This window comes from Rhinoraja longicauda, chromosome 27 (assembly GCF_053455715.1).
Source record: "Rhinoraja longicauda isolate Sanriku21f chromosome 27, sRhiLon1.1, whole genome shotgun sequence".
Taxonomy (NCBI): Eukaryota; Metazoa; Chordata; class Chondrichthyes; order Rajiformes; family Arhynchobatidae; genus Rhinoraja; species Rhinoraja longicauda.
This window is the reverse complement of record NC_135979.1, coordinates 32,198,663-32,212,068: the sequence shown is the minus strand read 5'-3', so window position 1 is coordinate 32,212,068 and position 13,406 is coordinate 32,198,663. Positions and strand designations below refer to the sequence as shown.

Here is a 13,406-nt window from a genome sequence, read left to right as displayed (position 1 = left end):
CTCTTAAATATACGTGGACTATCTCCGACATCTCCCTCCCGTTTTTGGACCTCACCATCTCCATCACAGGAGACAGACTAGTGACTGACATCTACTACAAACCCACTGACTCGCACAGCTATCTGGACTACACTTCTTCCCACCTGGTCTCCTGCAAAAAGTCTATCCCCTACTCCCAATTCCTCCGTCTACGCCGCATCTGCGCCCAGGGTGAGGTGTTTCACACTAGGGCTTCCGAGATGTCCTCATTCTTCAGGAAACGGGGCTTCCCCTCCTCCATTATAGATGAGGCTCTCACTAGGGCCTCTTCTACATCCCGCAGCTCCGCTCTTGCTCTCCCTCCCCCCACTCGCAACAAGGACAGAATCCCCCTCGTTCTCACCTTCCACCCCACCAGCCAGCGTATCCAACAAATCATCCTCCAACATTTCCATCACCTCCAACGGGACCCCACTACTGGCCATATCTTCCCATCCCCTCCCCTTTCTGCGTTCCCTCCATAACTCCCTGGTCCACTCGTCCCTTCCAACCCAAACCACCCCCTCCCCGGGCACTTTCCCCAGCAACCGCAGGAGATGCAACACCTGTCCCTTTACCTCCCCCCTCAACTCCATCCAAGGACCCAAACGGTCTTTCCAGGTGAGATAGAGGTTCACCTGCAACTCCTCCAACCTCATCTATTGTATCCGCTGCTCTAGATGTCAACTTCTTTACATCGGCGAAACCAAACGCAGGCTTGGCGATCGTTTCGCTCAACACCTTCGCTCAGTCTGGCTTAACCAACCTGATCTCCAAGTCTGACCTTTCTGTCATGGACCTCCTCCAGTGCCATAGTGAGGCCCACCGGAAATTGGAGAAACAGCACCTCATATTTCACCTGGGCAGCTTGCAGCCCAGCGGTATGAACAATGACTTCTCCAACTTTAGATAGTTCCTCTGTCCCTCTCTTCCCCTCCCCCTTCCCAGTTCTCCCTCTATCTTCCTGTCGCCACCTATATCCTTCCTTTGTCCCGTCCCCCTGACATCAGTCTGAAGAAGAGTCTCGACCCGAAACGTCACCCATTCTTTCTCTCCTGAGATGCTGCCTGACCTGCTGAGTTACTCCAGCATTTTCTGAATAAATACTTTTGATTTGTACCAGCATCTGCAGTTATTTTCCTACACTGAGACAGTGGACGGTTAGTTGCACACTTGCTTCAGCTCAGACTTCTGTGTCAGTTGCTTTTGTTTTGACAATTTTATAGTTATATGTTATAGAGAGTCGAGCACCAGAGGGCACAGAATATGACGTACCTTTAGAAAGGAGATGAGGAGGAATGTCTTTAGTCAGAGAGTGGTGAATCTGTGGAATTCATTGCCCCAGATGGCAGTGGAGGCCAAATCAATGGATATTTTTAAGGCAGAGATTTAGATTCTTGATTAGTACTGGTATCAGGGGTTATGGGGAGAAGGCAGGAGAATGGGGTTAGGAGGGAGAGATAGATCAGCCGTGATTGAATGGCAGAGTAGACTCAATGGGCCAAATGGCCTAATTCTGCTCCTACAACTTATGACCTTAAGAACTATATTAAGTGCCAGATCATGCAGATTACTAAAGAAACGAATCTTAAATTAAGATAAAAGTATTATGTAATATGGCGGCGAAGCACTAAACAAAACAGGAGCCACTTTAGAGTAAATATTAAGATAATTAATCAATTTCAAATTGTTATATGTTTTTATTGCCTTATTTTAATTTGAAATATATTTTAAAGCAGTTTAATGATGCATCATTCTAACATTCTGTTAGGAAATTAGGTTTACATCTTTCATTCAATGCTGTGACCAACTGCCCAAAATCATTGCAGGAATATTTGCACAATTCCAGAAGCCATTATGTCAAAGTCATTCCTTCCCACCCTAGGGAGGTCTGTTCTGCATTGTTCTCCATTGGTTCTGCAGCAGGCCTGGTCTACAATATTCAGTCACTGTTTTCATGGAAGTTCCTAACAAAGTCCTCTGGAAGATTGCGTCCACTGAACTATTTAATTCCCATTTCATTCCATTTTCAGATATACACTGAAGCCAGGTGCAATGGGGTTGCAATATTTAAGTCTTCAAAACGATAATGTCACTTCTTTTCAGAAACAGTTATGGTAGCAAGAGCCTGTATTTATTTCTCTCCGCAGCAGTGCTTCATGTCTGAGAGCTGACTTATATGCATCAGCATTAAAGTGTCTGTGTTGAAAAGTAAGGCTGTTATTGACTGGTGCTGGGGGTCGTTTCAGGAAGTGCCTTTCCATGTTGTCCTTTCTTCTTCTGACTGCTGGCCTTGCTCTCCTTGCTGTGCCGACCACCGCCTTCTTTGTTCCTTCTGCCTTTCTTTCCGCCTTTCTGTTTGTCTTTTCTTCCATTTCCTTTTCCTCGTCCTATTGCAGAAAGACACACTGTCATTATTACTTTGCAAATAAAACCTCCCACTGCTTGCGCACACACTGAGGAAGAGCTACTATTCTGCACAGAGATGGGTGGTGAGTGCTCTCAGAAGATGGATAAATGTCAGCTTTGACACAGGATTACACAAGGAAAGACAAAAACATTTTGCCAACCTTATCATTGAACATTTTGATTATAGTGGCATAGAGTGTGGAAACAGGCCCTTCAGCCCAACTTGCCCACAACATCCCACCTGCCCGCATTTGGCCCAAATCCCTCCAAACCTCACCTATCTAAGTACCCGTCTAAATGTTTTTTACGATAGTCCCTGCCTCAACTACCTCCTCCTACCACCTACCACCTACCTACCATCTAATACACCTACCACCCTTTGCATGCAAAAATCACCCCTCAGGTTCCTATTAAATCTTTCCCCCCTCACCTTAAATCTATGTCATCTGGTTCTCGATTCCCCTACTCTGGCAAGAGGCTACCCATGATTTTCCCATGATTTTGTACCCCTCTATAAGACTAAGGATGGGAAGAATTTGTAGAAAAATGGAAAGGTTTAGAGGGTTATGGGTCAAATGATGGCCGATGTGGATGGGGCACCTTGGTCGGCATGGGCAAGCTGAGCCAAAGGGTCTGTTACCATACTGTGTGACTCCATTTCAGGTATAGAATGTGAGCAGGAACATTGGGAGACACAGAGTGATGAAGATGAGAGGGGGAAGAGCAGAATGGTATTGAAAAGGGGAATAGTTTGCATATCCTATAAATGAGTTACGTAGACTTAGTGATTGATTTCACAGGGTGCAATTGAATGAAGTTAATGAGGTAGCTGTTCACTGTGAGGGTAGGTTCAGCGAGTGTGTGGAGGGATGTGAATGATGGCTCTATTCTAGGAGGAAGCAAATGATATTCAGTCAGCGCTGATGAGAAATGGAAGTGTAAGAGGACAGGGGTCTGTGGTAAAAATGGCCAAATATTGAGAATGCTGGAAAACTGAAATAAACTTACAGCTGGGGATCCAGTAAAAATAGGAAATCTTAGTGCTAAGAAAATGTGAAGATGTAGAAAAATGGGGCTGGGGAAGAGCAAACAAAACGTTTGCATTGTAGACAAATGGAAAGCATGAAATATTAATTGACATAATGGTACAATGGTTGAAAACAAAAGCTGGCAGTAATGGGACACAAAGAGACTGAGGGGTTACAAGATGCCTCATTTGCTGTTAAGTTCTCAAATGTAGATCAGATTTTTTTCACTGTATTGTGCATGACGTACTGGAGACAAGAACATAAAGTGCTGAAAAATACCACACCTAGTGACATTTTTATCACTGTGTGCAGTTTTGGTCTCCAAATTTGAGGAAGGATATTCTTGCTATTGAGGGCGTGCAGCGTAGATTTACTAGGTTAATTCCCGGAATGGAGGGACTGTCATATGTTGAAAGACTGGAGCGACTAGGCTTGTATACACTGGAATTTAGAAGGATGGGAGGGGATCTTATCGAAACGTATAAGATTATTAAGGGGTTGGACACGTTAGAGGCAGGAAACATGTTCCCAATTTTGGGGGAGTCCAGAACAAGGGGCCACAGTTTAAGAATAAGGGGTAGGCCATTTAGAACTGAGATGAGGAAAAACTTTTTCAGTCAGAGTTGTGAATCTGTGGAATTCTCTGCCTCAGAAGGCAGTGGAGGCCAATTCTCTGAATGCATTCAAGAAAGAGCTAGATAGAGCGCTTAAGGATAGCAGAGCCAGGGGGTATGGGGAGAAGGCAGGAACGGGGTACTGATTAGGAATGATCAGCCATGATCACATTGAATGGCGGTGCTGGCTCGAAGGGCCGAATGGCCTCCTCCTGCACCTATTGTCTATTGTCCAAAATGTTATCTTTGTGATAACATTTCCTTATCTCTAAAATTTCATATTTTAATGAAGGATTAAACAGCCTGAAAGTTTAGATGGACACAAAAAGCTGGAGTAACTCAACGGGTCAGGCAGCATCTCTGGAGAAAAGGAATAGGTGATGTTTTGGGTCAAGATCCATCTTCAGACCGAGACAGAGGAAAAGGAAACGTGAGATACAGTACAAATGAATGAATGATATGCAAAAAGCAACAATGAGCAAGGAAAGGTAGAGGCCACATCGGTCCATTGTTGGCTGTGGGGTAGGTGATAACAAGTTATACAGACAATGGAACACAACAGGACAACAGGAAACAATGACTAGGGTGGGGGAGGGACGGAGAGAGAGGGGATACAGGGATGACTTGAAATAAGAGAAATCAATATTCATACCGCTGGGTTGTAAGCTGCCCAAGCAAAATTCCTCCAATGTGCTGTTCCTCCAATTTTTGTTTGGCCTAACTCTGACAGTGGAGGAGGCCCAGGACAGAAAGGTCAGTGTGGGAATGGGAAGGGGAGGTAAAGTGTTTGGCAACCGTGAGATCAGGTAGGCCAAGCAGACTGAGCTCAGTTTTCCAGTGTTTTCAAGCACAGGAGGATATTACTAGATATATTATATATATAGAGGTACCTAGTACTCTAGACACAAAATGCTGGAGTAATTCAGCAGGACAGGCAGCACCTCTGGATAAAAGGAATGGGTGCTGTTTCGGGTCCAGACCCTTCTTCAGACTTCTATCCTGAGATGTAAACCAGCATCTGCAGTACCTTCCTACCAAGTACTGAAAATCCATATCCTAACTACCAATCTAAACCCTAAAAACTTTCAGCATTCCTGTAACAAAGAAACACAGATACATCTACTATTGGCTATAGACGAGTTAGCACCCACATGAGTTATTTTCCAAATTCACAGCAGCTTTGACCCTATTCAATGACTGCTTTCCCCCACTAACTCCTCCCTCTCCCACCCCACCCACAGCAACATCTACACGTGCTGATCTGCATTAGCCCCAAGAAACATGGGGTCAAATATAGCCCATGATGTCCAAGAGCAGGAATGGAAAGGATTCATTCATTATCATGGTGAGGGGAATAAACGTGGACTTTGAAATCAAATGACAGGAGATGTTTGCTAACAATACAGGGAGATGGTTCCTGGCACTTGATAAGGACGTCAACAATACAGGGAGATGGTTCCTGGCACTTGATAAGAAAGTCAAAAGGGGAACACTAAATGCAGGAGACATTCCTAGACATCTGTATAGGATCACAGTGAAGCCCCCTGGTCCTTCTTCACTATATCATATCATCATATCATATATATACAGCCGGAAACAGGCCTTTTCGGCCCACCAAGTCCGTGCCGCCCAGCGATCCCCGTACATTAACACTATCCTACACCCACTAGGGACAATTTTTTACATTTACCCAGCCAATTAACCTACATACCTGTACGTCTTTGGAGACGTATATATGCAAAGGTTCCCTCTTCAATATATATTCAGAGGTCCCTTTAAAGAATTATAATCTGTGCAATTTCTCCATTGCTGTTAGAACCATTATTGACAACAACCATTATTGAGCCAACTACCATGAAGTTGTTTACAATAGCCAGGCCATGTTCTGTATTAATCTTAACAGATGAAGAGCTTGGCTCAGTGTGGCTGATTTGATTCAGATTAACTTTTGTTCTTGGGTTTATTCGCCTTACTCACAACACCAAAGGAAATGTTCAAGAATATCTCAGGATGCAAGGGCTTAACTAGGAGACTGCACATGAGCAACTCGCACGTAATGCTAAATTGAAAACCAATGTTATTTGGGAAATGTATTCTAGGACATGATACTTACTGGCAGGCAAGAATAAAGGCCTCCAGAAATGACACCCAGCTTCCATGTGAATGTCATCGACATTATAAAACTGTAAGAAACATAACCAACCTAAACATTAACCAAACAGGGAAGGAGAGTAAAGTGAGGGAAGATTTTGATGCCAATGGAACAAGTACATTTATAGACTAGGAGGTCACTTAACCTTTAAGTGAGAGAGAGTAATATTATAAATTACACTATCTGTCAAGAAATACACACATTATCTGTAATTGAGAAGGAGAGTTGGAAGCAATTATGCGCTGGAAGAATGAGATAATGTGACAATTACCAAGACATCGCCACAGGAAAATCAGGATTGGAATTAAACTTTGATAATAATGATGAATTTAGACAAAAGCAAGGAGAATAAAGGGGACAAAATGTGTAGGAAAGAACTGCAGATGCTGGTTTAAATCAAAGGTAGGCACAAAATGCGGGATAGGCAGACTTCTTCTGAAGAAGGGTCTCGACCCGAAACATCACCCATTCCTTCTCTCCAGAGATGCTGAGTTACTCCAGCATGTTGTGTTTACCTTTGAGAATAAAGGGGAGCTGAACTCAAAAAGCTGGAATAACTCAGCGGGTCAGGCAGTGTCTCCAGAGAAAAGATTTCTCAGGCAGATAGAGCGGGTAGGTATGACATGGAATTCCAAAATTTTAAGCTAGAAATGATGAGAAGATTGTTGATAGACGTAATGGTCTGAAATGGCTTCCTTCCATGTTTTTAGGTATCTAGTCCACAAAAGCAGTAGTGGAAAAAGTGTAGCAAAAGTGTAGCTTTAATAGATAAATTGTTATGTATGTGGTAAGTGTTGAGGCTTCACATTCACCAGCAGTGATTCATGCAAGCAAAAAATGTGGCTGACTTGGGGGATTTGTCATTGATAAAGTGATTGGAGGTTAAATGTATCAACTGCCTGAGTCCATTGATTACGTATAATCCAGGGGTGGCCTGTAAGATTTGAGAAGTTTTCCCTCATTTGGAAAGCAACACAAAACCAAAGAGCTGCAGTTTGGACATTTTAAACGAGAGACTGGGGCTGATAGCGGAGAAAGGCTGCGGTCAGATTAACAAAGGATGTCACAATCCGTGGGTCCTAAAATGGCCGCAGGACCTCGTGACCAGCCACAAAAAGTAAAAACCTTACAACCCAGTCTCTAGGTTTCTGCAAAGCCACGGCCAGAACAAAGGATGGGTATTGGCCATGCAGAAACCTACGAAACCAGGTCGGAGTCCAGACACTGGGGCGCTGACATCAACATACTCACAATGCCCCAAGCCGACCTAAACAGTTCATCTCGGTGAGGGGGCACCATAGCCCATAGAAAACTACCTGGTAGGTGATGGGGAAACCAGTTAACACCCATCACATCACAACGAAATACCAATTAACACCGTCTGGCCATCCCCGGTATCCCCGAACATAAGGCAGATCAGAAGAAAACTCATACATATCTTTTTGAACAAAGAGATTCCAAGATCTGGCGGGAGATAGGACGGGTCAGAAATAGTATAACTGGCCACTACTTTTGGGTGAAAAAGTTAAGTCAACTGAAGTCAAGAAGAGAGTCAGAAGGAAGTCAAACGAATACAGGAGGAAGAAACGACAGGCAAGAAGAACGGATGCAAGAGAGAGGAACAGGCATCCAACTGGAGAAGAAATACTGCAAAACGAACAGCCAGTAACCCCAGTAATAGCCCCATGGTGAGCATGTACTCCACATCCTACATATCCTGGACATAGTTTAGTGTAGAGGGGAGAGTGGTTGTTAATAAACGTTGGGTGTGTATTGAAATATGTGTTGGTCAATGTTGCGATGCGTCGTACGTTCCCCATCTTACAGTCGTGTATGTGTCTTGTAGAAATGTGTGTTTAAGAATTCATAAATAAAAGGGTATTCGTGTATATGTTTTGTGGAACTGTGTGTTTTTAGAATTCAGAGAAAAAGGCATTCGGGTATATGTCCTGTGGAACGGTGTGTGTTTAATGATTCATAGGTATAAGTATTCGTGTGATTCGGTACGTGTTTAATAAGTATGTCATATAGCAATGTATAAATATTTGTGGACAATAGTCCCAAGCGCTGAATAAAAGCCTTTTCATTTAAACCCTGGTTTTCAAATCTGGTCTGGTTGAATTTTTCTGCACTATAAGAGCTCCTGCATCTAAGCCCAGTGTCTAGAACCGTAAGGGGTGAGTGGGTCGAACCATTCACGGGGAACCAGTGTGCACGGCCTGGTCAAGGGATCAGAGCAAGGCACGGGGACCTTAGGTCGCGCGAAAGCTCAGCGCAGAAACCCCTTACAGATAATGGCGACCACGAAGGGACACTGGCAGCAGGATGATAGTGAACCTGAAAAGGATTTTAAAACTAGGGACATAATGGACGAGCGCATTGCGGACTATGTGTTTAGCAAGGTGAATATCACCAAACAATGGATGTGTGTTTTATTAGATGACAAGCGCCCACTGGATGCAGCGATACGGTGGACGGCCAGTAAAGCCCACAAGAAATCTGTAGAGAAGGCGGTCTGGCTGACCTGCTATAAAAAGCAGGTCCAGCTTTTGGACCGCGTGGTTGTGGCACAGGCAGCCCAGATCAGGGACCTTCAGGAGGAGGTAGAGGAGAAGGCTGCGGGTGGGAACCAGTTGATTGAGGCTCTGGACTCTTTAAACAAGGAGCGCCGGGTCGTGACCAACCGCCACGAAGCCAGGGTAGAGCTGATGGAGTGTCAGATCACTGAGGCTATGCGCAGTAAGGGCAAGCTCAGGGAGCAGTGCGCTTCCCTGAGCCACTAGCTGGAGACCCAGGAAGAGAAACTTAAGGGAGTTAGGGCAGCCTATAAAATGGTTTTGGAGGACAGGTCGGAAGGGGCCGACCACGGGGCCTGCCTGCAAGAGATAGAGAGTCTGCGGGGTGCTTTAAATAAAGCAAGCGGGCTGGTCTGTTTGATGAACCCCCCCCCCGCGGGCCAGTCACTAGCGGGTGCGAAGGTCCCAGTTCCGATCCCTAGAAAGACCATGGTGGCTTCAGCCCCCAGACTCCCCAATTCCCCTAGCTACGAGGCATCCTGGAAAAGGGGTAGTGTAGGGGAAAGAGAGAGAGAGGAGCTCCCGGTCGAGGACTCGGCACCGGCGCCCATGTGCCCGGTCCTGGAAACCAGACGGGGACCCACCATGCAGAATGGGGACGCCGGACCCATTCAGAGCGAGATCGTGGTGCCCCACAGCTCCCAGCAGTTAAGAGCTATGATCGGACATGTAATTAAATTGTCCGAATCAGGGGACCCTTCGTTGCATTTTAGGGAGATAGAACAAACCGCCGCAATCAACGGTTGCGACGAGGGAGAACGGGCAAAATTGTTGCTGTTCTCCCTGGACAGCTCGATCCTCCAATGCCTCTCAGATGAAAGCAAAAGAGGGACCAGGACCTACGATCTCCTACGGGACGAGGTCCTGGACGTCTTGGGGATGGGCGATGAGGGTCCATTTGCCCGATTGGAGAGGACCCTCCAGATGGAGGGAGAACCCCCAAGGGTTTTTGCGGCGCGACTGTGGTCAGTGTATCAAAGCAGCTGCCCGCACGTCCCCGCGCGGGATGTCCTGGTTGGGAATGGGAGAGCCCAGTGGCTCCGATGCTTAGTGTCAAACAGCCTGGCGGCCGTCAGGGAACAGGCGAAAGCATGGTTTGATCCGACAAATAGTACGGAGGAGGCGGTTTTGGACCATCTCACGGTAGGGTATAGAAACACCCGGTGCACGTCTACCCGACTAGTAAAAAGGAAGGTGTACGTAGCGGAGGCTACTGCACTGGCCCAAAAGGAGTGGCGACAGGAGGGTAACCCTACCGCACAGTCCAAGTGTTTCAGGTGCGGTAAGGTGGGGCACTGGCGGAAGGATTGCAGGGCCCACACCAAGGAAGATAGGGTTGGCACCACCCAGCGCACCGAGGTCCCAGTTAAGCCCGAGATCATCGAAACGATGATCGAGGTGATGCAGTCCCTCATGGCCGCCCAGGGGAAGGTGGCAGTCGCTACCGGCTCCCCGGGTGCGAGGGGGGCACTGGACATTCCCCAATGACATCAGCCCGTGCAGCCTGCCTATCTGTGTCCTCTCCGCTACGATGCGTGGAAGAGGCCACTTGTGGAGATGGTAGTGGAGAGGCAAAGGGGCAGTTATCTGTTGGACACGGGGGCTTCATGCACCGTGGTCCACACAGAGGAACCCTTTGACTCTCCCCTGTCCACGGGGGTCCCTTTCGCACTGGCGGGGTTCACAGGGAAGGAACAGGCTGGCGCGCGTTCACAGCCAAGGATGAGGCAGGTCACGCAGACAGGCAAGGTTGCCTGCGTGAGGGGGGAGGACATTCTCCAGGAATGGAGGGTCTCCCGTTTTGGGTGGGATTCGAACGAGGAAGAGCCTGATCAGCTCGACCAGGGGCTGGATCCCATTACGGAGGAAGAGGAGTCGGAGGGGGACGACAGTAACGTCCCCGACTCAAGCACCAGGAAGGCGGGGGTAGCGAGCGAAGGCTCACCACCTGTAGATACAGGTAGAGTGAGGCCGGATGCCGCGGGTATACCCAGCACCAAGGGGGCAGAGCTGGATGAGGCAGGGCCAGGGTCGGCAGCTGCGGGGGGGTACCCGAGCTGCGGCACGGCAGGAACCGGTCCTCAGCCAGGCTGTCCATGGGGCAGTGCCTAAGGTGATCCTCCGTAGGTCCAGCAGGAAATCCCAACGTAGAAAGTTTTGGCCGGAGGTCAATCACGCCCCGAGGTACGGGAGCCAAGTAAGGAGGAGGGAGCTAACGTTTCAGAGGAGGTTTAGCCCCCGACAGGCAGCAACGGGCTGCGGAGGATCAAAGGTGGGAGACAGCGTGGTGCAGCCGCAGGAGACGACCCGCTGCAGCCCTGACAGGGATTAGCTGAGCCGCCCTGGGAAGGCGGCGCTGTATTATATTTTAGATAAGGATAAGTATTATAGATAAGTTTTGTGGGGATAGTTAGTTGTAAATAAAGTTGATGCGTCCAGGATGTGTGGGTGTGGGGTGCAGGCTGGGGGTCAAGAGACCCGCCCGCAGAGGCGTTTAACAAAGCCAAGCGCTCCCCAAGAGGCTGGCTATACCATTCTTCTTTATCTGTTTTCTGGAGTGGAAGGAGGCACTCGTATGGTGGATCGTTGCCACGGCGATCGGATGTGGGTGGGCCTATCGGGGCCGCACCAAGGACATCATCGTCTACGGCTGCTCCGGGGACACGGCTCCCATCGCGACCGATGGGACTGGAAGGAGAGAAGCGGAGGAGACCGCAGTTTACTTCCATGAAGGCCGGTGGCCGGGGTGGCTGGGATCGAACTCTTCAGAGTATTCCAGCGCCCCAGGTTTTGCCCCAGGTGACACTTCATTATTGTGCCCGAGAGTCAAGATCATCGCCCAAAAGATCAGCGCCACCGTTGGCAAAAGGATCTGCCTGGTATGCACGGGGAAGGTCCCCGCGAGCAGGCGGTGGTGGCTGAGGAAAACGAGCAGGACAATGGCCAACTCCACTGTTGAGTGGGAGAGACTTGACAACGACACTCACAGGACTATTTCTGGGACTAAAGAACAGTTGAGTGTTTGTGTTGGGACAAATGGTGGGAACCGGATGAGGGGATTTATATGTGTATGTGGGGTTCGAGGTATCGTTGCCCCACGGGCAACAGCATATTTTTCCAGAGACAGTGGCAGGATGACGGCAAGGGGATGAGGTGGGATGTTAGCTCGCGGGCTTGTGGGGTCCCTCTTTCCCCGATCCCGGTAAACGCCACTGAACTCATCACACGGCCACGCACAACACCTCCCACAGTTCCACTGGCAGTAGCACAGGAGGGTGAGTGCCCTAAAACCACTAAGGGGCCCGGGAATGGCCTGGTACTGATACCGACTGACCAGGTATTGTACCAGGGGGTGTACTACGCGGTAGCCTCGGTGATTTTAAAACTCACCGAGGTGCGGTTGCCGGAGTGGTGCCCCAGGGAAACTGAAAGACTAACCGGGTATATCAGGGAGAATGGAGAGACCGTTACGTGCGGGTGGGCGAGCAGGACCCAGCCGCAAGCTGCTAGGAGGACGTGCCCCCTCCGCACCGAGTAGACTGTGTTCTTATATTGTCCTCTTCGAATTTGTACAAACTGTGTTTTTGTAATTGTCCTCTTCGAATTTGTATCAAGAGTGATTGTGAAGGAATGAAAAAAAAAAAAGTATCGTTTTGCTGTTGTGTTGTTTTCATGTCCTACATTAAAGCGGACACCAGTAGGAGGATGGCGGAGGCATCGGCCTGGGACAAGGTGTAGGTGTATATGTCTGACATGAAAATGTACATACTTGTAATATAGTTTTGCCCGGGACACGGGCAGTAAAGGTCAGCCTAAGATGGGGACTGTACGTTCGCAATGAAACACTAGTTTAGTTAAAACCTCAGGGGTCTGGATATGGAGAATCGGGAAAACATTGCTCAACCACATTATTTCATTGATTCGATAAGGTGGGGTTATGCAAATCAACAGGAGGGACTGTAAGACTTGAGAAGTTTTCCCTCATTTGGAAAGCAACACAAAACCAAAGAGCTGCAGTTTGGACATTTTAAACGAGAGACTGGGGCTGATAGCGGAGAAAGGCTGCGGTCAGATTAACAAAGGATGTCACAATCCGTGGGTCCTAAAATGGCCGCAGGACCTCGTGACCAGCCACAAAAAGTAAAAACCTTACAACCCAGTCTCTAGGTTTCTGCAAAGCCACGGCCAGAACAAAGGATGGGTATTGGCCATGCAGAAACCTACGAAACCAGGTCGGAGTCCAGACACTGGGGCGCTGACATCAGCATACTCACAATGCCCCAAGCCGACCTAAACAGTTCATCTCGGTGAGGGGGCACCATAGCCCATAGAAAACTACCTGGTAGGTGATGGGAAACCAGTTAACACCCATCACATCACAACGAAATACCAATTAACACCGTCTGGCCATCCCCGGTATCCCCGAACATAAGCGCAGATCAGAAGAAAACTCATACATATCTTTTTGAATAAAGAGATTCCAAGATCTGGCGGGAGATAGGACGGGTCAGAAATAGTATAACTGGCCACTACTTTTGGGTGAAAAAGTTAAGTCAACTGAAGTCAAGAAGAGAGTCAGAAGGAAGTCAAACGAATACAGGAGGAAGAA

At 47.9% G+C, this 13,406-nt stretch overlaps 1 protein-coding gene across 3 annotated transcripts in view; it reads right to left on the bottom strand.

Annotated features, from left to right (window-relative positions):
* Positions 1-1,728: 1,728 nt before the first annotated feature.
* rspo1 (R-spondin 1) overlaps positions 1,729-13,406 on the bottom strand; it is a 197,545-nt gene continuing 185,867 nt past the window's right edge. For all 3 annotated transcript variants that reach the window (XM_078422932.1, XM_078422934.1, XM_078422933.1), the window contains exon 6: positions 1,729-2,408. In XM_078422932.1, coding sequence (XP_078279058.1) covers positions 2,239-2,408 — 170 coding nt within the window. In that variant the 3' untranslated portion in view covers positions 1,729-2,238. The remainder of the gene's footprint in view (positions 2,409-13,406) is intronic.